This window comes from Aptenodytes patagonicus, chromosome Z (genome assembly GCF_965638725.1).
Source record: "Aptenodytes patagonicus chromosome Z, bAptPat1.pri.cur, whole genome shotgun sequence".
NCBI lineage: Eukaryota > Metazoa > Chordata > Aves > Sphenisciformes > Spheniscidae > Aptenodytes > Aptenodytes patagonicus.
The window spans coordinates 19536929-19560452 of NC_134982.1; the positions used below are offsets into that span (position 1 = coordinate 19536929).

Genomic DNA, 23524 nt, shown 5'->3' on the forward strand with positions numbered 1-23524 from the left:
AAGCTGCCTGACCCACCAGACTACCCAGTAAAGAACTACCTCAACCGACTGCAAGATCAGACTTCTTATCTGAATGAGGAATAGTCGACCCGTGCTTGGCTCACATGAGCTTAGTACAGTGGTGGGTGCCATTACGAGAAGTGAAGCCAGCACTTTTTTGGAGTATGCTTGTGCCATAATCTATGCTGCCTGGAGTAAGGCAGCTGCCCATAGGTAAACCAGCTGGATTAGCTAACGGGTTGTCTACCTTTTCCACATACACAGCAGTCACTTCTCATAACTTCTCAGTTCTTGTGACTGTTGTGTTCATGTCTCCCTTCATCTGTGAAAGCACACCACGTAAGAAATTCTACTTAATTGCATAATCTGCTAAAAACACAAATCAGTAAAGTACTGACTTTAAGCCTAAATTTACTCTTGGCTGGTCCCGTTCTCTTAGCGAGCTAAATGTCTGTGTAGGTGTCCAAATCAGGGCAACCTGTGTCAAGAGTTAGTGGCCTGCTTTCTTAATAGCAACATGCTACAATAAGGAAAGTAAAACGTAGAAGAATCCCCTTGATAGACACATCTGAAGCAGAAGCAAGTGGGTTATCTTGTCCCCATGCAACCAGTGTATCCTAGATGGTTATCAAATATCATTTCAATGGAGAGTGTGCGACTCAAATGTTTCTGTGCCTGTATCCTTGCTTGCATTTTCTATTTGAGGAGAATGGTAATTGCTCAAATAGCAAAAAGGCACAACGTTTTATTAAATAGCTTTTCACCGATTCTACTTTCTTAACTGTAAATGCTAATAAGACAATAAGAGTAGTGTTCTAATAATAAACATTAGAGCAATTTAATCCAGTATTCCTACTGTGTGGTATAAAATTCAGTTATATTTATGTGCAGTACTTCTGATGCATATAGAACTGATTGGATGTATAGATTAAACTCAGATTTAGCTGAAATTTCTCAAATGAGAATTTAGCTAACCTTTCCTAAGTGGAAAAAATGTAAGTGGCCTGACACTTCGTCTAACTATGCCCAGCAAATAGAGTTCCCATTTAAATATGCCTGAAATACATATAGATCAAATTTAGAATAGCAGAAATGACTGAAAATTAAATAACTTTCTTAAGATGGACAAAACAACAGAGAAAAAATCCAGCAGCACTGCTTGAGTAGTAGTCCAGTAGTACCTCTGCTAATAATAGTTACCCATTTGACTCTAGCCAAATATCCTTTCATTTCACTTCTTCTACTTTCTCTGTTTTTGTTTTCTTTTCCAAACTGCCCAAAGCCAGTTCATCATATTGAACAGTAAAAAAATACTTTAAGAGTCTCTGGAGTTGTCTTTCTGAGAAGTTGACAGCTACAATAGACTTCACTTCTCTGAAGACAAAAAGCAACTGTTCTGCTTTTGTGGAAGCAACTATTATCTCCAGAAAACTCTTCTTAAATGTACATGGGCCCTTCTCTCTGACCCCGAGGTGTACAATGGCTGCATTTTCCAAAAAAGATAACTTCTTTCTGAATTCTGACTAGAGATAGCCTGTCACCCAGCTGACCACAGGCATCAGGATTTGCCAGTCCGGTGTGCAGGCTAAGGGCTGGGAGAGTGCAGCCTGTTTTGTCTGAAACCTGGTCCTCCTGCCCCAGAGTGGAAGAGTTATGTGGCTTGGACTCAGCAGAGACATTTAGGCGCTTTTAAAGTGCACGAAAAATATTTGCTTGCAAAGCAGGAAGGCTCAGGAGGGTCAAGGGGAGTGTTTGAACTCCATCCTTCTCAGGCACCTGCATTAGGTGCCTTCTTTCCTTGAGGTCAAGGGTGGGGAAAAGTTTTGAGCAGTATGTGTCTAGTTCAGCTTTTTTTCAAGAAGTAGCTGCCTGAGAAGTGATGGTAATAGTCACCTGGGAAACGTGGGCTAAGTTGTCCCATGAGGTTCATGGCGATGTAGACTTGCCTCTCAAACTTTTCCAGAAGTGTTTTTGCTACCAGGCAATGAAGCGAAGAGAAGCGCTCTCTACCTCTGCTATTGAAACCAGGTCTCAACTCATCCCAGGATGCATGTTCATGTTTCCAGGCAAACAAGCAAAGACACATCTTGCCTGTGGCCTAACACCTGGGGCACTTAGCTGGGAGGAGAGGAGTTCTGAGTCGGCCCGTTTTGGACTGCTCATGCAATTCACATTTGGTAAATAGGCAGTGCATTAAAAAGAAGTTATTTAGCTATTTAGTTAAATCATTTAATTATTTAGAGCAGCAGTTAATTAATCAGGAAGCATTCATCACCTCTCGCCATGATATCAGAGTGGGTGTACAGTAGGGTAGGATACCTTCCTCTTAGACAGGGGTGCTTCTACACCTGTATCATATTCTAAATTTTTATGCGACTTTGTGCTATGAAACCTAGGTTACAGATAATTTTAAGTTCATTCTGGGTTAGGCACCTACTGAAGTTTGGGCTTCCTGGATTGTTTTCCTGATTTTAATGAGCCCAAATTCTACCTAGGCCCTGTCCGGTGCCAAAGTTGATCATTTCAATGTGCATTAAAGAGGAATTTCAGGTTAGTGATTGGGACCACCTACCTACCATTCAGGCTGCCAGGCCATGAGGTCCCATTACAATCAGGGGAGAGAAATAGTCATTAAGTCTGTTATAGGAAAACAAAAGTTCTGATAATTATAGCTCTTCCAACTATTGTATTATATATCCTGTGGTGCTTTTGAGGTTTTCTTGTTGCAGGAAGCTGATGTAGCAAACTTTTTACAGCTGAGGCTGTTCTTGTTTCTGGGGCTGTCTGTGTACAGCACAGAAAGCTGAGCTCCAGGCTAGCTCTTGAGAAGCTGTGAGGGAGGAACAGGGTCCTAAATACAGTGTCCTAAACGGCGTGATGTCAGGGTCGCTCTCGAGCCACTGCAGTCCTCACACTGCGGGTTGCGACACTGGAGCAGCAGAGGGATTGATGGTGAAGGCGAGTCCCTCAGCCTTTTTCTAGTTTAGCCTTTTCATGTCACGTTTAACAGTGATATAATATGATATAATACATTAATATGTTATAATACACTGACATTTTCATATAGCGTAGAATGTGATATGGGTTGGGAAATACAGATGCCTTTGGTTGCTTTCCCATCTTCTTGATACCTGTGTGCAAACATGGTTCCATAGCAGCTGAGACGAGCAAATGCTGCAAATAGGGTATAGAGAGAGCAGTTACATCGGTTTCTGTGTGATGACATGCATTTCCTCTCTTATAGTTGTAACCATGGCTCATGCTTCTCTGACTATATTTGGAAATATTGCTGGTTTAAAAAAAGGGTTAACCACTGATAATGTGGACACAAGGGAAGAGAATTTGCTGGACTAAAATGCTGCATGAAAAGTCGGTTTTATCACAGGGAAGCACATGAAGGTTTTTTTATTACTTGTGAAGCCAGGGACCTAACTGCCTATAAAACATGTAACTATGTACAGCTTGTTAGCCTCATGCACTTTTAATCTCTTTGTGGTATCATTGAGAACAAATTGTGGTAGTCTAAGGACAAGGTTGGAAACAATCCTGTTTGTTATACCAAGATTAAAAAAAAAAAAATCTGCAGGTCAGTTTAAAAAGATGCAATTTATGTGAGTTTTCTGTAAAAGAAAGTTTTCCCCACTTAACTTAATGATGGAAACATGCCAGGGTAATAAATTTGAGTAGGCTTGAATTCTTGCTGTCTTTATTAAAAACACATAGGAAGTTGTCTGTCCTGCAGGAACTGCTCTTAAGCATTACTTTGGAATCAGTCCTTGTGTGTACAGTAGGTTGTTGAGATTTCCTAACTCCAGATGAAGAGCAGCTTATTTGTCTGCTCTGGGAGCCAAGGAGGGCAATGTGTGGGCCACAAATAGGGAGTTAGCAAGAGAAAGACATGTCTTTCGGAGTAACTAATGCAGTTGTGGGTAAATTTAATTAGATCTCTTACTCTGCAGCAGTGCCAGCACAGTAAAATAGACAGCACCTAGTCATGTTATCCGTCTCTCCAACTTTTCATTCACAATTTGAGTGTTGTGTCATGTTTGGGTTGCTTTTATAGCACGTTATTGGTAACTCTTCGGTGCAGCTTCTTGGATCATAAACAGTTGGAAAGGCAGTGACTCAGGCTTTCACACACTTGGAGGCTTTCAGGCTGGAAGCTGACCTACTTCCAGGAAGAAGCAGTCGGCCAACTAAGCCAAGAAAACTTGTTGGAGGGAGGCAGAGGAGGGGAGGAAGAGGGGCGGGCAGGAGGGAGGATTTGTTACTAAATGAGGCATTGTTTTTCCTTTCTTCTGGGTGGTTTTTGTGGTTTTTTTTTTTTGTGGCTATAACTTATTTCTACACTAAATGTTATAATCTCTGGTAATTATTAAATCGTTTGAGATATTGTAGCTGATGTGAAGAAAACGTTAGTCAAGATAAAAGAAAGTAAAACAAATAGATGAAGCAGTAAAAAGACTTCCTTTTTAAGGCTTCTGTAGACATAATGAAATATCAACAAAGTAATTGAAGTGAGGATTATAAGATACTCTGACTTTTAGTACAAAAAATCCAGTGTTTTACCAATTGCATTCTTTGCTCCTTTTGATGCCTGTCAGAGATTCATGTTGTCTTTATTTAGAAGGTTGTTCTCAATAAGAAATGTTTGATTTAAAATAAAAACAGATTAACTGTGATTGTAAAACTGCTGTTTCAGTACATGAGCTGAAGATATCTACTTGCCATTGTGAGTATATACTGATGAGGTTGTGCATATTGAAGAAAAAATTACAAAAAACAGAGAAGTAAATGTACAGGAGAAAATTAATGAGAAAATATTTTTCACTTCTATTGACTGCATTGGGTAAAGGTTAATATACCTTTCCAGATTGAATTATAAGTAGTCCTCTCTTTTCCCTGCATTAAGTGGGTTGGATTCCACATAGCCCTGACCAAGTATACTAAAGATATATCAAAAAGGTGTTTTATATTTATGCACATTTACAGAAAATCCTCAGGTGCAACCAATATAGAATTACTTGGTTTACATGAAAAGAACTTGATTTGATGTCATTATTTGTGCATGCACACAATGCACGTACCAATACAGTAAAGCGGATCAGGCTGAAGACTAATACGTTAACAAAAAAAAAAGTGTTCATTTTTGGGCAGATTTGCTCCCTAAACAAGCTTATTGCACTGAGACTTGATCAGTGGCTTCTGAAAGCCACAATGAAGAATGTCTGTGCTGCAATTCAATAGGATAAAATAACTGCATGCTGCTTGTTTTGTTCTTTATGTATTCACAGTCTTGTCAATAAAACCATCAAAACAGTGTATTATGAAAGCTGTTCAAATTACGGGTTGTCCATTCTGTAAGAACAGTTGACTAATTCCAGTTGGATTATTGCTTTGATAACATAGGTTCTGAATAAGGGAGTAACTTCACTCATATCAAAATGTTGTTGCCTTTTTAATAAAAAGCAATAAAGTAACACTAAATATATTTAATATGAAGCAAATACTACTTGACTGCCCTCTTTCATTAGTTTATTACTTTCCCTTCCTGCCTTCATTCCACCTTCTGCCTAATATTTGAAGGACAGTAGGTGACTATAGTATGAACGGTATCTGTAGGTGCCTGTACTCCCTTACTAACTTTGGAACCTGTGAGCCAATTTCAGCAAATTTTTGCAGAGGCATGAAAAAAATAACCAATTGGGTATTGGAGTGAGACAAAAGCGCCTTTACAAGTTCCCTGACAACTAAGGAGATCCAGTGTGACCTTGCACAATGCAAAACACCAGAAAATCCATCCTGAAGAGAGCCCTTAGAAATGCTTCAGTCATGGAGAAAACTTGAACTAGAGTGCGCAATCTGCTGTGAGAGGAAGCCAGCGGAAACCAAGAGTTACGAGTTCTCTCATCCCTCCCACCCCTTTCTTTTTCTCTGCCCCCAGCGGGGTCTGACAGGCTTCAGGGCCCTGCCGCTGTGTGCTCTTTGGAGGAAGAAATCTTTGAGACCAAGGGGAAAGTTTTCTTTGTGGAATTTTCAGTGGCTCTCTTGGAGCAGATTAACATAAAGGGTAAAGTAAAGCCATCTTCTGGAAAGAACAGATACTTTAAAAAATGCTAGCCTGAGCAATTAGGGCTATGTAGGCTGTACACATCTTACTGGCTGCCAATCTATGAAACTGCTTCAAGCAGACAATAATCCAGTAGGATTTTCTTGATATTTTTTTCCAAAACAATTTATGGACTAAAAAACCCATGCAAGAATGCATGTAATACTGTCTTGTTTTTACCATAACGCCAGGTCATGGCCTTGCTCTTCTTTAGCGACTACATGCTTACCCCTCCACCCCAAAATCCCGCAGCGTGCTGATGACTTTGGGTTTGTCAGCATCCGCTGCCCTGTTGGAGACGGCACAAGGGGCAGCGGTTATAGCTGTGGCCATGCTACCAAGCGGAGGGTCGCTGCCCACAGGGGCTCTTTCTGTTCCTTCTCCTGGCGTCGTTACTGGCGTGAATGCTCACTCACAAAGACAAATGGTCGCTTAGCTGGATTATATAACAAACATCTTCTGTTTTATAGCTAACAGTCGTTCAAAGAAGAGAACAACATACTGATAAGGAAAAAAGATGATGAAGTTTCCTTCATTGTAAAGTTTCCTACCGGCAAGGTTAACACTAGATAAATGTAAAACTAATGCTTAGCGTGAGGTGGATCCTTGTAGACTCAGTGGTCAAATTCCAGCGTGTCTTATTTTTTCTTTATACTGTTATGACTAGACCTGTTTGATGCAAGCTGTAAATAACAGCAGCAGTGAATACCTCTATTTGACTGGACGTTTTAATGAGAGGTGAGATTTGGCATAACTGAGTCTGCATGATTATGGGATTCTGTCATATGTTGCCATCTTAAATTGGAGCATCACCTTTGCAATGTAGTATATAGTAATTGAAAATTTAGTTCTACTATTTAGACTGAAAACAAAATGACACATTTATTATGACACTTACGACACAAAATGCAGACTAATAATATTTTTAGTATAATTTATTAATTTTTATAAACTTACTTTACAAACCAAGTAATCAAACACACAAAATTTGATTTCATTTTTTCTCACCCAATTAAAGAATTGTTTTTGTTATACTGATTAATCTGAATAAGGGGTTACAATCAGGCAACTATTATAATCATGACATTAAATGATTGATTATCCAACAGACATTTTCTGCTTGCTCACTTTAAGCTGTGAGCTTTGCTTACAAAATCAAAACAATTAGGAGCTGGGTGTACCTAATATGAGCTATTACTTCAATAAACTTGCTTCAGCTTGTACTTCAACGGCAGCAAACAGAAGGCATTATAGCCATCATTAGGCATGTCATATATAGTTACGAAAGAATTCCCACACGTTCAGGCTTAAAGGTGCACAGTCAGAACATGTATTATTTTTCATCTTCCTAGGAGCAAGAAAATGGTGGTATAAAAGCAGCTATAATCCTGCACTGCAGCTCCTGTGGTATACACTGCAATAATGCAGTTGCTGAAATATGGGAATTCCCAGAAAAAAAATAACATGCAAAGAGATATTGGAGTTTATTGGAAAGCTTACTGTTCCTTTTATCCCATGAAGGATTTTTTTCCTAACTTTTCTTGTCTGAAGCTTATGTTGGGAGCTACTCTGCTCGATGAATCTGTCCTCTTTAAACCAAAGTGCCTGTGCCCCCTACCCAGTCGGCGGAGAGGAACTGCTGCTTTTGAAATATTCTGAGGGGCCTTCAGAAGCTTTAGGCTTGTATCTGGCTTCCTTTGTTCCATGCAGTCTGTTTATTTGACTGTAAATAAAATGCCATTGACAGGCAGAAGTTAGGAAGTGGATTTTTACTTGCCCGACTAATCTCTCATCGTGATCGTTAGGTCACAAAGTAGAAGTCTGTCACCAAAAGCTATTAAAATCCAGATAGTGAATTGGTTTTCTTTATTTCAAGATTCTTAAATTATCAAAGTTCATTGCCTGAAGGCAGCAACAGATACTGAATCTTTCCAGCCTAGAATATACAGTACTTTGAACCTAGATACTTCAATGATTGGCACCCTTTTAATGCCTAAGAGACCCTCTTATTCTGGCACAGGCTTAAAATAGGTTTGAAGCAAACTTAGCATTTTCTCTTTTTTTGGCTACAGATGCTTGAATTTCTTGTTCTGAATACTGTATTTAGATAGATATACAAAATGGATGAAAGATGTCATTATAGTGTAAGCACTATATAAGATGGAGGAAAATGGCAGGAAAATGCCTAGTATATTATTGCAAGTGTATACTTGCTAGGCCCAAACCAAGAAAGATTTGTGTGGAGTAGATCTAAAAATCAAAAACCTGCTAATGATTATAAAAATGTGGAATTTAAAATGACTGTGATTGAAATATGTTGAAACTATGGTTCACTTGATAATGTTCTCGGTGAGTCAGAGTGTATTTGCCAGCTTTTCTACTTTGATTTTGCAAAGCAATCATGAATGAGAGGCAAAGCTGATCCACAACAATATTGCAGATGACAGCGTGTCTTCAGAGGCAGGGTTTTCTGGTTGCTTTTTTGCTCTTTTCTTTTCACCGTCCTTGACTGGCTGCCTGGCCAGAAAGTGAGGATGGTAGAGGCAGTTTTGAGAAGAGACCTGTGGTCTGGCAGACACTTTTGCCGTTATTCCCGGTAGAAATTCTTGCCCTCAGAGAACAGTGCTCTGATTAAAATGAATAAAAAGAATAAAATTAAGCCCCAATGGTAAATGGGAAGGACGAGTGAAACAGTTCAGTGAGGAGACGGGATGGGAGGCTGGGAGAAAAAGAGCATTGCTTCCCTAAGCCATGATGAGGCCCAGAGAAACCGCAAGGAGCTGAAGCATCCCTGCGCTGGGCCAGGCTGTGTCTGTGCTCATTAGAATCAGCCCCCATCTTGGAGAAAGCAGGAGCACAAGAGTGGCCCCGGAAGGTCCAGGAAGGGATGCTGCAGCACCCATGGGAGGGCAAGGGGAGAGGTGGACAGGCAACGCCTAACCAAGCATGTGTTGTGTTGACCCCCGTCTGACTTGTCACAGCGCCCTAAGGGGATTTTGAACCAGCATGGGGACTTCCCTTCAGGCTGTTGGTTGTGACATCTGGTCTCTGTAGTTTTATCCAGTTCTGGAAATTTTTGCCCTGGCTCTAGTGTTTAATAAAACTCCCGCCCTGGGCACAATTCGAAAGATCTTCAATGCATTGGCACCAAAGTTGGCCAATGCACTTAGACAGGAGACGTTTAGCAAAGTTACAATTTGGCTAGCAGTGTGATTTGCTAATAACTGTGTAACTGAGTTCAGGCAGTCGAGTTTTTCTCTAGATGTCATTGGATTTGGGATCAGACTGGAAATGTTTATCATTCTAGGATACTTTTGGCTATTCATTCAAAAGTCAGGGTTTATTTCCATGTGCACCATATAGCTTGGAGAGTTGTTATTCCTCTGTATTTACACGCAGGATGGCATTGCGGTATAGTCTCCTGTGGCCTCTGAGAATGGGGCACTGCTAAATTGTGCTTGATTTCTGACTGAGGATAATATAAATTGAAAACAACAGACCCAAAAATAAACCTAGGATGTGACATGAGCAAAATATTTTGGTAAAATGCAAGTATATTAGATCACAAAAAAATTACTGCCAATAGTCAATATCTTTCTCAACTCTTTTCCCTCTCCCCAAAACCCAGACTTGAACTATGAATATATGTGGTTATGTTTAGTGTCAGGAGTACTGCAAAACAGAGTGTTATGTCTGTACACATTCTCTTCTCCAGTATTAAATAACATGATTCAGGAAATACATTTATCTCTAAGGATGTTTCTCAAGGAACTATACTTTTAGCAAAGGGTGATTGCTTGCTTTCCAGAGGCCAGTTGTAGATAGTGGTTGTTTGAAATAACTAATATATGATTTCCTGTTTTGAGTTCGTGGTAAAAAAGTAGTAACTGAGTGAGTTGTATTTACGTCTTCTGCTAGTAACGTTCGTGTTTTCTATTCTATGGGCAAAGGTACAAAAATCATTGAAATTTTTTACATGTCATGAACTTTGCCTGCAAACCTGTGGTTGTGATTTTAATGTTCTCACTATGATGTTATTAGTGTTATTACTATTACAGCTAAGCTACTGTGATGGGCTGTTTTATGCTGATACAATCCCTGTTAACCTCTCTTCCAAAACTGGTTTTGGGACCTGGAAGAGAGTGATACCAACAATGAGCTCTCTGCCCATCAAAACAAAAGAAACGCTTAGAATTTAAGGTTATATTTTTAAGATGCCAAAGGTCGTCACATCTCTCCTTAAAGGGTCCCTGTTATAAGGGATTATCATAAACGCTGCCACTTTACTACACAATGACTCATACTAAATAACTACGGTGAGGCGTATTTTGTGTGTAGAGCAGATAAAACTCATTCTGTCCGGGCACACAGTAAGGGAGGGGAAACATGAGGGATGTTGTTTAACCCGTGAGCAACTCCGTGAACCTGCCTCACCTGGAACCTCGGGCAGTAACTGCACGGTGCAACCACAGGTCATGATTTCTTCCATCGCTGCCGTTTTTGGAGGGTTGTCAGGAGCCCTGAGGTGTTCCTCAGCTGGGCTGTAGCTTGTTCCTGGGATCCCAGTGTTGTCTCAGTCTTTCTACCTCCAAGCTGGGGGAGGAATTATCTACTCCTGGCTATTAGGGGATTCTGCCCCTTTTCCTGCAGCTTCTGTAGTGGACATTCTCCTAGATGTCCACCTACAACTCTTGATCAGAAAGAAATCAGGTCCTTTATGAATGAGGAGTGGGCCCCCATGCCCTGCAAACTCGTGACACTTAGGACCTTGTCCCCAGCCCACACCACCGGTTCCCCCCAAAACGGCATGGAGTGGCATACCCTTATTCCTAGGCACACAAGTGTGCAAGGAAAAGCAATTAATACCATGACCACAGCAAAGTGGAGTTTCAGTGTTAAGTGTCATGATTTATTAATGCAGTTTTATCTTGCATGTTTGCATTTCTAAGTTTTCCTGTTTGGACAACTGTTCAGACTGTTTGGACTGAAAACAAAGGCTTCTGGCGTGGTAATGAAATGACTCAAAAATGTAGGTTTTCTGATGCAGTAGATAATCTGATTTTTGTTCCAGTGCTTCAAACATTAAGTTGCACTAGAATACAAACAGTATTAGCAGTTACAGTCAGTGCGTTTTCATTTTAACGTACCTCAGCAGGCCGTTGATGTGTTTGCTGTGCCATAAGCTTAACTTATGCCTTAAGGTAAAGGAGGATAACAGACCTCTGAATCATATTTCTCACCTCCCTTCAGCTAAAACATTCCCATTGGTAATGCTGCAACTTTTGTTAAGGCAAACAGTGAATGAGTCATTGATCTCTGCCCACAATATTGTAACACCTGTAAAGAGTGCTAGACAGGCATTACACATGGGCAGATGGGTACTGTAGGTAAAAGGCTGTTTTTTTCCTGCATGTGTCAAAGGCTACATTTTATTTTCTTCTATCAGGGGAGCTGGCACAGATGAAGAGCCTTCTTCACTGGGATTAAAATTCTTCTTTAATTGCTTCTGTGATAATCATAATCTTTCTGTTAACAGGCATTCTTCATAACTGCTGTGAAGCCTACAATGTTGGGCTCCTAGAAGCAAAAATATTTTCTGGTCCATCAGGAGAGCAGTTTGGATATGCAGTTCAACAGTTTATAAATGAACAAGGCAAATGGTAAGCAGTTTGAACAGCTTGTTATATGTCCAGTTAAAAGGTTAAGGAAAAAATGTTGCAACTTGTTTTTTTTTTATAATTCTGCATTTCATTTAAATGTGTTCCGGTTAATTCCTTTTTATATTACAGTTATCTTTATATGAATAAATACTTACGTTATTAAAACAAAAGTTGAAATATTCTAAAGACGTATGCATGTGAAGGTTCAGGCTTTTTTCCTTTACACAATGCAGTCTGAGGTCTGTCTTTCTGTTAATCTTTTACTTTCATCTCCAATACACCAGTTTCCTCAGACTCACAATTTCTGTAGAATTTTAACTCTCATTTCATTCCTTCCTGTACCAATAGCATCTTTGTTACACGTTACATATATGTGGGATATTTTTCCATTTTAACATTGTTGAGGGCAGGGAAGTTCTGATTATTGATATTAACATTAAGTGAACTTAAATTTCTATCATTTTGTGTCTGATACAGTATTCACTTCTCAAGGAACAGCATATTTGGTTATATATAATAACACAATCCTAGCAAAGGCCTTGTATCCGCTACATCTCTTCAGCCATAAAATTTGATGTGAAATCCACTGTTGCCACAACATTAGGCTTGATGAGTAATTAGTAAAATATTTTTCTAGTAATGTTGGTTTCAAAAAGAATTTTAAAATATTAACCCAGAATAAGCCCATTTAGTGGAAAACACATTGTTTCATCTTCTGCAGCCTCAGCAACCACAAAGCTTAAGATGTCTTTCATGGCAAGGACTGTATGTCTATAAATAGTTCACTGTTACTCAACTACTTTAAGTGGTTATTTGTGTATACATGGTTTTAAGTCTATAGCGGAAAGTCACACAAGTTATGTGTATTATCATAAGCTGAGACATTTTAGATGTGTCATTCTCCATAGATTGAAACAGTGTCAGAACCGAAATAGCCACAAACTGGCATGTTTGCTTAAGTGATGATGGACGGGTAGTAAGTAAGTGAACTTTTTTCAGTAAAAAGCAATTAAGATGTCAAAATCTGAAATCTATGGAAACGCATATGAAAATGTATTTTACAGTTAAAGTTTGGAAAAGCCCATACAAAAATATTGAGCTAGCTGAGGCATTTGTGCATAGCCCTGGACAGAGATGCTGTGCAGTTGCAACTGCTTGCATACGCAAAGATGTAAGACTACCTAGATCTCACTGTGTCTCCGGCATTACTGTGTTTACCACCAGTGACCAGGAGGCAAACTAAGAGGAGAGCAGAGCTGTATCCTCCGAAGTAAGAGCTCGGCGTTTCCTCTCCCTCCGTTGGGTAGGCTCCCAACCTACCCCCACTCCTCGCCTGATGTGGTGGCTTCTCACTGTGTTTCTGCCTGCTTTAATTATGTGTTTAGTCACCCATAGATCAGAGCACTCTTTTTTTAAAACTTCTGTGTAAAGCCATTGAAGGAGAACAAGAATGTCTGCCTGAAGTGAATTGAATGCTTTGGCTCATAGATGGAGAAATTGTGTCTTGTGTTTTATCCTTCTTGTAAGTTTTTCTATAAGCTTGCAACAGGAGTACTAGGTTCCAGACTCACCCAAGCTATTTACTTTTTATATTTCCCTGTTTTATTTTTACTTCTGATATTAAAAACTCCTCCACTAACACTTTCTTGGATAATGTGTGGTGGAGTTTGCAAAAGAAAGTAACTTTAGATTAACTTTTCCTATCTTCTCCCAAGTATATGAATATTATGAATCTGGGAAACTTTTCTGTAGGTAGGCACTTCATCATTTGTTCATTCACTGCACGGTGTCTGACCATAGCTCCAAAAGTTAGAGGAATTTTATCAGCTCTTGTTCGAGTAACCAAGACTTGTTAGAGACTCTTCAGTGAAGAAAAGCTCTTTTCAGTCTCCCTCTCAAGAAATCATTAGACAATCTTAAAAAAAAAAAAGTCTACTCTCTTGTTCTCTTCATTTCTAGGCTATTTTCTTTTTCTTGGGACAATAGAGCTTTTTCTTGTGTGCATTATTTAAAAAAAAAAAAACAAAACCAACACTCAAGCTGTTCAGTAGAGTTGGTTTCTCCTATAAGCAATGCAGAGGATGCAGTTCATGTGCAGAGAGCTTGTTGGCATGGCTGAAATAGGAGTGAGATAAACAGTCCAAGCTTTGCCTAAGATCGGGATGCTGCTTTCTGTCAGAGGGGAGCATTTATCACCGTATGCGTTTATGAAGAGACCATCATTGTGCAGCAAGAATGTGATGCACTTGAAAACTCTGTTCAGGCACAGTGGCGCTGTTCACCACATCAAATGCTACTGGGGTGACACCTGTCTCCAAGGGAGAGGTTACCCAGAATCTGACATCCACCAGAAATTTCATCACTTCCTAGACCTTGCTTCTGTTAATAAAATCACATGGTGCTATATTAAATACAGCTTTAAAAATCCTGCTGTACTCTTTCAAAGAGCAGAAAGAAGAGATACAGAGAGAACAGCAGATGCTAGTTATATTACTCAGCTGTATTTCTGGGAGGCACATCTGAGGCAATAAGCACGATAGAAAATGATAGAGAATTTTTGCGGAATTGGGACTGCATGCAGCAGTATGTTATCACTTTTGCTTGGAGATGAGTTCAGAGAGAAGAGGGAAGACAGTCCAACTAGGAGTGCAGGGCTACAGAGGGGGCTGGTATGTGTTGGGAAGCTGTGACACAAACCAGCAAGGGAGCCCTTTTGGTGTAGAGTCAGATGATCCAGGACAATTGGACACTGGTCTGCTGTGCATTGATGGGCATTGATGGCATGTGATGCTCGTAAATAAGGACAAACTTGCAAGTCAAGCACAGCTCAAGCTTTTCACGGTGTCTGGTGGGAATTTCAAAACAGGAGCTCTTTAATGAACTCAAGGAAAATTGTGAACTCATCAGTTAGTTAGAAAAGTTTAGGCAGTCCACCACACAAGTAATTAGCCACAACAGAAACATCATTCAGTTTACCCTCTGGTTCTCCCTGTCATGAGATCATCTGTATTTGAACCTTAAATCGAGACCAAATTCTCTGTTATTTTATAAACATAATCTTACACAAAGGCGGATTGTACCCTGTCCAGTTTGTCTTGAATGTGCATGCCCTGAACAGCAGCTGATAGTACATTCTGCAAAGGTAACAGTACTTACTCCATGCTGAGATTTGGTTTTATGTCTGTGTCAGGTGAGGAAGATTGAATAGCTCTATATAGCTGTTAAAATGCTTTTTCCTACCCATATGTGTCTTCAGTCTGTGGATAAATCCCACAGCAGAGCTAAAATCTCAGTCTGCTGTTGAGGTACGGTTTGGTATCAAGTTGCAGCCACCCTGCTCAGTTGTGTCTGTGTGCTTAGGATTTGGAATTTTTTAATTTTGTTTTGGAATTTATGTTACGGGATTTTTCTTTTTTGAAATATCTTGTTTCATTCCACATCATGTCAGTAATGACACCTTAATATGCACTGCCCTTACTGATGTATCACATAATCATTGCGCTACTAAATAGTTTTAAAAATCATTGCATACTGCTCACCAGTCATCAAAGCCCAGCAGCCTTTCTCCTGAGGTGGCGTGTTGCCTCTTCAGACTGGTAAGATGTTTTGCCAAAAAGACACATTTCTGTAGCAACTTTTGTCGAAATCAGTAAGTTTTCAAAGCCTTCTGATTTTAATGAGGAGGGTAATTTCTGCCAACTTTTTTTTTTTTTTTTAACAAAATGCTGCCATTGTTACAGCTCTGTCTTTTCAGTGGCAGCACCACTTCTAATGTGGAGTTCTTTGCTCAGCTTTTGCTTCCCCCAGCTGCATGCCCTACAGTTTGCCTTTTTCCTGCTTGGAGAAGCAGCTCTGGCTTCTGTCTTCTAGGCCTTTTAAGTTTGTCAGTCAAACTCTCTTGCCATAGCTCGCTGTAGTTTTTGAAGTTTTGAGACTTTTGTTCAAAGGATCGAAAGTTGTAGATGGTGAGAAGTGTTTTAGGGTGTGCAGAGAAGCATCTATGAGAGTGAAGAGTTTTCTTGTCTTCATATCTATTCATCACTTCCTGTAATTGTATGGATGAGGGCCAGATGATTTAAAAGGTCCTTTCTACTTTTATTTTCCTATTTCCTATTAGCCATCTTTGTGTTTAAAAAAACACACTAAAAAGCAAATGCGTGGGGGGGGGACAAAAACCAAAACAGAAAATATAAAACATTTTCTGACAACAGCTGGGAATTCAGCCCTTCGCCATGAATTCTGATTTTGTTTTCTGCTACATCACACTTTGCCAGTTACTAGCTTTGTCATGGTGTAATTTCCCAGAAATAATTCCTGTTGCGCTTTGATCTGCCACTCCTGCAGCCTGTGTGGTATGGCATCGCCACTGAACTTTATTTGACTTCATGTAGTTCCATTGCTTTGTATACAGTGTTGGAGACTGATTAAAGGGCTGAATAAGAAAATCAGTGGCAATATTACATGCTAATCACTATAGTATTGTGTAAAGACAGTCTACAAGGACACATAAGGAAGTTTTGTAAAAATAAATATTTAACTCATGGCTGAAAAAGGCACTTAACTAATACACTATATATGATACAGTTTATTTGGAAACAAGTATTTTCAAGTATTTTAGTACTCATTTCTTGCATTCTTTCCTGATATATTCTGTTTCACTCTGCTTCATATGCATCCTGTTTAATCATAGTAAGAAAATATTTTTGTAGTTAGCAGGATGATAGCCGGATACTCTCTTGCTTTCTTCACTTCTGATGTCTTGGAAAGATACACATGAATTTTCCCAGAGCAGTATTGTGTAACTCTCTACTGTAATGGTTTATGATAATTTTCAAAGGCAAGAAGGACTTGCTGATTTCTAATATAGATTAAGGCTAGTATTAAACTTAAGTAAGGCTCAGGATATGAGCGAAATAATAATTATTTCCTAGGGCCTTTAAGGTTGGCAATTAAAAGTAGAGGGCTAGGCTTGGCAGAAGTTGGTTAATAACTTTTTCTCAGGAGCGTATTGATGGCAGGCTAGACTTGTTAAGTCAAACAAAGGAAGGGGTTTGATAGCTCTGTTCATTTCTGAAAATCACAGTGTGATTAAATTCTGTGTATGGAGTGCCATTTTTTGGCCTACAGCATGGTTATGGCATTGAGATTCATGGACTGTACAAATCTACAAGGAAGGCTAATACAGCAAAGGGGAAGGTCGTATAATAACTTCCAGTAAAGTGTGAGGAGTGCAAGTTAAATGAAAGACAAAATCAAGTTTGCTTTGGGCGCAGTTGGCATAGATTTAGATTTGGGATTGAAACTATAAGAGTTCATCTTATTTTGGCTTACATTTTTCTGTTGTACCATGCAACAGCTACAAGATTAGTTTTAGGGCTAGTGAAAGTAAAATACAATTGTGAAATTAAGTTCTAGAAGTGGATTGGGTATAAAGAGTGATGGTTCCTTGGTATAAATAGATGTCTGGGTTGGAATTAATGTTGAGGTTGGGGAAGACAGGAGTTTCAGAGCCCACGTTACTGCTGAGCAGCATAAAGCCCGTGGAGTGAGCGCAAATATGCATGCTGAAAGGCAGAGAATGGCTTTTTCTAAACTCTGTGGATGATGTTTGTCTCTAGTTTATGCTAATAGCAAGGGTGAGGGTTAGAGTTAGGCTTGGATTTAGGGATAACTAGTACTCAAGCATGCTTCCCCTCTTCTCCTCCTCTCGTACTCACTCTGTGAGTGAAACTATGTGCTTTGGGATTCAGGATAACCCATGGCTGCAGAGTGATGCCAGTGCAGTGCAGAGATTTACAGTGAGTTTCATGACCAGATGGAGTGGTGCAGGGGGTATTTCCAAGATCCGTTAAGGTCATTCTTCGAACAGTAGCTGTCCTCCTGCAGGGACTCTGAAATACATTTGCCTTCTGGGAAACTTAGAAAAAACATACAAATATTTATAAATGTACACAGTGCAATGTTCAGCTTGACAGTTAATGCTGAAAAGCTGCTTCGGTTTCAGATATTACACACGCAGTTCTGCCGTCATTTTTAGAACTGTTTTCTATTTCCACAAAAACTGTTAGCCCTTCCTCTCTCCCATCAGCCCAGTTAGCATTTTGTAACTGTAAATAATTCTGTAGTACCTAATGTGGGGGAGACAGTAACACCATGTCTTCCTTTTGTCAATCACTACTGACCGTCTCCAGACCTCTGTGTCACTGCAAGTGTTTGCGGGTTGTATCATCCATCGGCATATGACCGATGGAGTAGTTTATCATGAGCAATGGTCATTTGGTCCTGAGCTATGCAGAAAAGGCTGTATTCCTCAGCAAACAACAGGAAGATCAGAGGCCTCCTCACAGCTAGTGTAACATACACTGGTTTTATATAGAGAGGTATTTATATGAACCTGAATTGCAAGTTTAGAGAAGCTAAAAGTACACAAAATCCTGTGCTGCCTGCGTAATCACTGTTTTTCAGCAAGGTAATTTAGAAGGAGGTAGGTATTTTTAAAATATTGCTACACACAGAAAATAGAATCTGAAGTTACCCCCAGCCAAACTGGTAAAACAGAATAACATTATTTATGCTTTTAAGTTTGTGTTTAACTGAGATGAAATAAACTAAAAAAATGCAGTTAGCAGTATTTTCTTTGAAAATGCTAAAAAGGACTCAAACTCTTGCTTGTGCATAGAATCTAAAACTGTGTATTTTTATCAAAGCTAATTTATTCAAACTAGTTATAAAATTGCAGCATTAAAATCAGGTGATCCCTGGAAAGTTAGTATGATATATAGCAATTGCTTTGAAACATAATAATTTCATAAAATGTGTTCTTTTTGTGGTGCGAGGTATTTGCATTAGCTACCAATAAAATTTTAGAGGACGACAATTTTGCTTTTAGCAACCTATTGACCAACTGAAAAAGATGGTTTCTTATGAAACTCCATATTCTGTACTGGGGTCCCATTGCTTGTCCTTTTACTGTCCCATAAATGCATTAATTATTACCATAGACTGTTCTGTATGAAAGGAAGGTCATATTGCTGCTGGAGCAAATACCCACCATCCCTGCTTTCTAATAATCCGTTCAATTTTTTCATATCCCTTGAGGTCATCTTCCTATGGTCATGTTTTGCCTTACCCTTACTTCACTGCACATTAAACTGTATAAAGAATTGTCATTCTCTTCCAGCCCTACACAGCCCTATACTTTCTGGTGGTTTCACTCTCTCAGAGAGTTGTGCTGAAAAATAGGTGTTCTTAATCAGTATTCCCAGGGGGTGAATTAATCGGTTTTGTGAAGGCTTTCAGATAAAACTTAAAGGGACCTTGAGGAGCAGATATTGGAGGGGAGACCTCACGGCAGATGAAGGAATGAGTCAGAGAAAGTGAATTACTTCGTATTGTAGGCACAAATTATCATAAGTCTTAACTTTCTTGTTCAGGATTAAATACTTCATGCAGCAGACTGTTATCACCTGCAGTATTTTCTTTCTGACTCAGTGTTGTCACGGTGTGGTAGTGTTCAAGCTCAGACATAAGCATTTGACTGTTGCTGAGCAGATTCTGTAGGAAATGCTTCTTATCAGCTAAAAGAATAACTTAAAAGGAATCAGTTAACCGTTAACTGACAGGACAATAAATTTTTTGTCTCTCAACCCCCAATGTATATATTTCTAAATTTGTATGCATCTGTATGTATTAATATCTTTGCTGTATTTCTTCTGACACTACGACATAATGTCACAGAAACAACAGTATACGTATTTGAGGCAGCCTAATCCCTAGAGGTTTCTCCACCAAAGTTGCCTCTGGTGAATCCAGTGTATTAACATGTAAGTAAAGCTGCTGAACAGCTCTGGAGAAGAATCCTGAGTGCATTAGTGGCTGCATCTGGTAAAAGCCTCTTTACCTGTTGCCTACAGTGTGCTATGCAATAATGCTGCTGGACTTTTCCAGTATCATTAAAGAACTAATGAAGTTCCTGTTACTTTAGGTTGTTGGTTGGTTCACCCTGGAGTGGCTATCCGGCTAACAGAACTGGAGATATCTATGCCTGTCCTGTTGGTACGTCCAAAACCACATGTAAAAAATTGAATTTACAAGGTAAGTTGTAATGAATAATGTCTCGCTACAATTGTTCAGTTTTTCCTCGTTTTTGTACCAATCTATCTTATTAAATCTATCTTATTAAATCTTTTCTTAACTATCTCTCTGCATAATCTCAGTCTCTGTTGTCTGTGTGTGTGAGTGTGGTGCAAGGACTCAGTGCCAGCTACTGGTGAGACCCGTGTGCGTGTGAGTGAAAATTGGTGTCTGCCACTGGAGTCGGGCCGGGGGTGTGGGCGCCCCAGCCTGTGGTGCCAGCTGCTGGAGCCACTGGGGTCTCAGCGTCAGCTACTGGAGCAGTTGGGGTCTTTAACCTCCACCCGTGGGGTGGGAACGGTGTCTGTCCCAAAACCGGTCGCTGGGGGGGGACCAGGGCTCCGTGTCAGCGAGGGGCTCTGCGCTGATGGCTGGAGCGGGACTGCGGGTCACAGCTCAGGGGGCCTGGTGCGGGCTGCTGGGGGGGGGCGAGTGTCTGTACCTTCCCCAAACCAGGCGTGAGTGTGTGTGTGTTCACTAGCAAACTTTCAGCTGGACCAGCCAGCTAAGGGGGACCTCAGGTCCAGGTGTCAGGTGGGTGCGGGGTCCGTGCTGGTACGGCCAGGGGGACTTGCGAATGTGGAGTGTATGAGGGACGAGTGTGTGAGTGGATATGAAGCCTTTTCTGCCTCTGTGTGTTTGCAAACTAAGTATAAAATGGGATTCACTCTTGGATACAATGAAAATATGGGGCAGCAGAGTGCTGAGATGCCTACTTTATGTTTATTTGTGGTGCGGAGCATTTCTGTCCTCCACCGCTCCTTCCAGGTTTTTGTCTAAAGCCTGATAGTGGGTCAGAGGAGTCTGGTGTCCTGAGGAATGTAACAGTAGCTGCTCGGCTGCAGCTACTCAGCCAGCCAAAAATACTCAACTGGTAGGCAGTTTCTTACTCTCTTTTGCCTTCAGCTCTCTTGTGGACAGGTACTCTAAATGACCATACTTAATTCATGTCTGTAGTTAATGGTTAGCAAATTTTTGACAAAGATTAGCTTTTGTTTCTTTTGTCTCGGAATTGTATGCAGCCATTTGGAAAAGGCATCTTAGATTCTGAGAAATCAAGCTTTTGAAAAGGAATTCTAACTTACTAAATTGCTTTTACATCTTATTTACTATTCTGTCATTACTTAATCTCTGTTTATTTCAGCTTTAATAAATATTCCAAATGTGACTGAGATAAAGGAAGACATGAACCTTGGCTTGACTCTGATACAGAACTCAAAAACAGGAGGATTTTTGGTACGTATCAAGGACATATTCAGTACACACAGAAATTCCTGAGGAGAATGAAGAAACTAGAATTCTCCACATTTTTTGATAAGTTCAAGCTGAATGTATTTTATTATGCAGCATAGATTAATACATATTTTGCATATTTTAAAATATTCCATCCCACTGTCATTACCTAAGGTCCAAAATCAGGAAAATGATGAATTCTCTCCTTTGTCATTTATCTAAATATCCTATGTAATGTCATGTAATTAATGATTCTGTAATTTGTCAGACAACATAGCCAAGAATATTTCCACCACAGACATCTTTAAGGCAGTCTTGTATAGTTCTGATTATGCTTTCAAAAGACAGTATGGGATCTCTCCTCCACCATACACACTTGCACAGTGACTGTTCTCCTGAGATGTTAGGATTTCTAGTCCTGTGGATCTGCAATATCTGGTGTTTGGTTAGTGAGCTCGAGGAGGATGTGTATTCTATGTGTATGTTCTGCAAACCACTCTCCTTGGAGCCTGTAAAACAGATTTCATAATTGAAAGGAAGTTAACACCTGTTTAACGTGCTTTTTTACAATCTTAACCCTAAGCATGAAAACTGTTGCAGTGTAGGTGTATTCCAGTTTGATGCATACATTGTAGGCATGTGCAGTAATTAAGTGAAACAATAAACTACAGACAAAAGAGCTTTGAGGCTCACTCTAAGCTTTGTATTTTTCTGTTGCATCTTCCTAGTAATTGTGAAAGTATTCAAGTATTTATTATCTTCATAATTACCATGTAGCCCAGTTCATAGAAGTACGTCTAATTCCAACCTTTCCAGCAGCTCTCATGGAGTTAGTAAAGTTAATCATAACTTCAAAATACAGCAACAGCGCTCTTCTTGATTGTTGGTTTAAGAAGCTATTGATTAAAAAAAAATTCTGTCTCTAGGATTATACCTTTAATTACTGTCCCATGCATACCCACTTTCAATCAGTATCAATAATTGCAGTTATTTAAAACATCTCATGCAGAAAAATTTGTATTTTCTAATAATACTTGAACTTCTCTCAGTAAAAGAATTTCCTGATCCATATGTTACTGATTGACTCTCCTTAAATGGCATAAAGTAAGAAAAAAAAAAGTTGATTGCCAAGACATGAACAGTTAGCTACATCTTTGGCGACAGGAGTTCTTTTTGACATGAAGAGAATGGGGTACTGGAGACAGGTGCTTATCTGTGACTCAGCCTCAACAAATATCAAAAGCCCCATGACTTAGTTGTGGCAAGAATTGGACAAGCAGAGACGAGACTGTCTGCTCGTAATTGCAAGCTGCTGCCAGCCGGGACTTCGCTCCGAGACGCTGACTCTGGCAGCTGGCCTCCGTGATGGGCTCTTTGGGTTATGCTCAGGGCTTCCTCCTCCCAGCTCACTGTGGCTCCTCCTGTGGCTGCTTCTCTCTCAGCCTCCATCTGCTTGCACCAGTCTGTGCTGCATCCCGGGGCTGCTTGGCTGGAGCATGACCCAGCCTGGCATGTCAGCTCCTGAGTCCTGCTGGTTCAGCTGTTTGATGCCACGTGATTGCTTCCCACAGGTATCATCCTGAGTACAGGGCAGTCATTTCCACACAGTCATTACATTTTTCTGAGGCATGCTTAGTCCTGTTGGAAAGGTGCTTGAGAATTTCACTGGTGGTTAACAACTTTTTTCCGGATTTCTGATCTAAGTTTCTATCAGTTTGTTCTTGGGGCAGTGCTGTGCCTTTAGTTGAAAGGAGCAGCTCCCATCCCCCTATATGTAAAATCTCCCTTCTGTATTTGACACCCCACAATCATTCTCCTTTGTCCTTTGCTTTGCTAAACAAACACAGAGTTTTTTGGCTGAAATGCGCTTTTTAAAATATACCTCTCTCAAACATGAATGAGCAGATCTATGCTGTATTCCACATGAGTCTTTCCAGGGCACTATATAGTGTGTTTGGTATTTTCCTGTCTCAACTGCAAGTGCTTCTTGTCACATATCTTTAGGCCATATTTGCTTTGCATGCTGGCTGCATGCTTATGGTCACCCTGCAATCAGCCAGTGCCTGATCCCTCTGCTCCTCTCTCTTCCACTCAATAAGCTCCCAGTTTATGTCCACATTTCTTAACATTAGTCTTTAAGGGGAGGTCTGTGCCCCTTTCTAATATTCCGCTTTCCAAGTTCATCAGTTCTTGATATGTGATCTCCCAGTTTTCCCCTGCATTAATGATGCATCTTAAATTTCTGACTCTAACAATGCTAGAACATTAGAGCTTTTCCCTTTTTTTTTTTTTTTTTTAAAGTGAAGATCAGCAAAGTTTATTAGAACATTTCTGGTTTTTGGTCCAAGATTAACATCACAATTTTGAGATACCACTAATACAGAAGAAA

The 23524-nt window shown here is 39.9% G+C and overlaps 1 protein-coding gene across 1 annotated transcript in view; it reads left to right on the forward strand.

The window, feature by feature from the left end:
- The window catches only part of ITGA2 (integrin subunit alpha 2), a 70118-nt gene that overhangs the window by 6902 nt on the left and 39692 nt on the right, over positions 1-23524 (forward strand). Inside the window, exons 2-4 of the mRNA XM_076362347.1 lie at positions 11646-11769; positions 19754-19863; positions 21047-21138. Coding sequence (XP_076218462.1) covers positions 11646-11769; positions 19754-19863; positions 21047-21138 — 326 coding nt within the window. The remainder of the gene's footprint in view (positions 1-11645; positions 11770-19753; positions 19864-21046; positions 21139-23524) is intronic.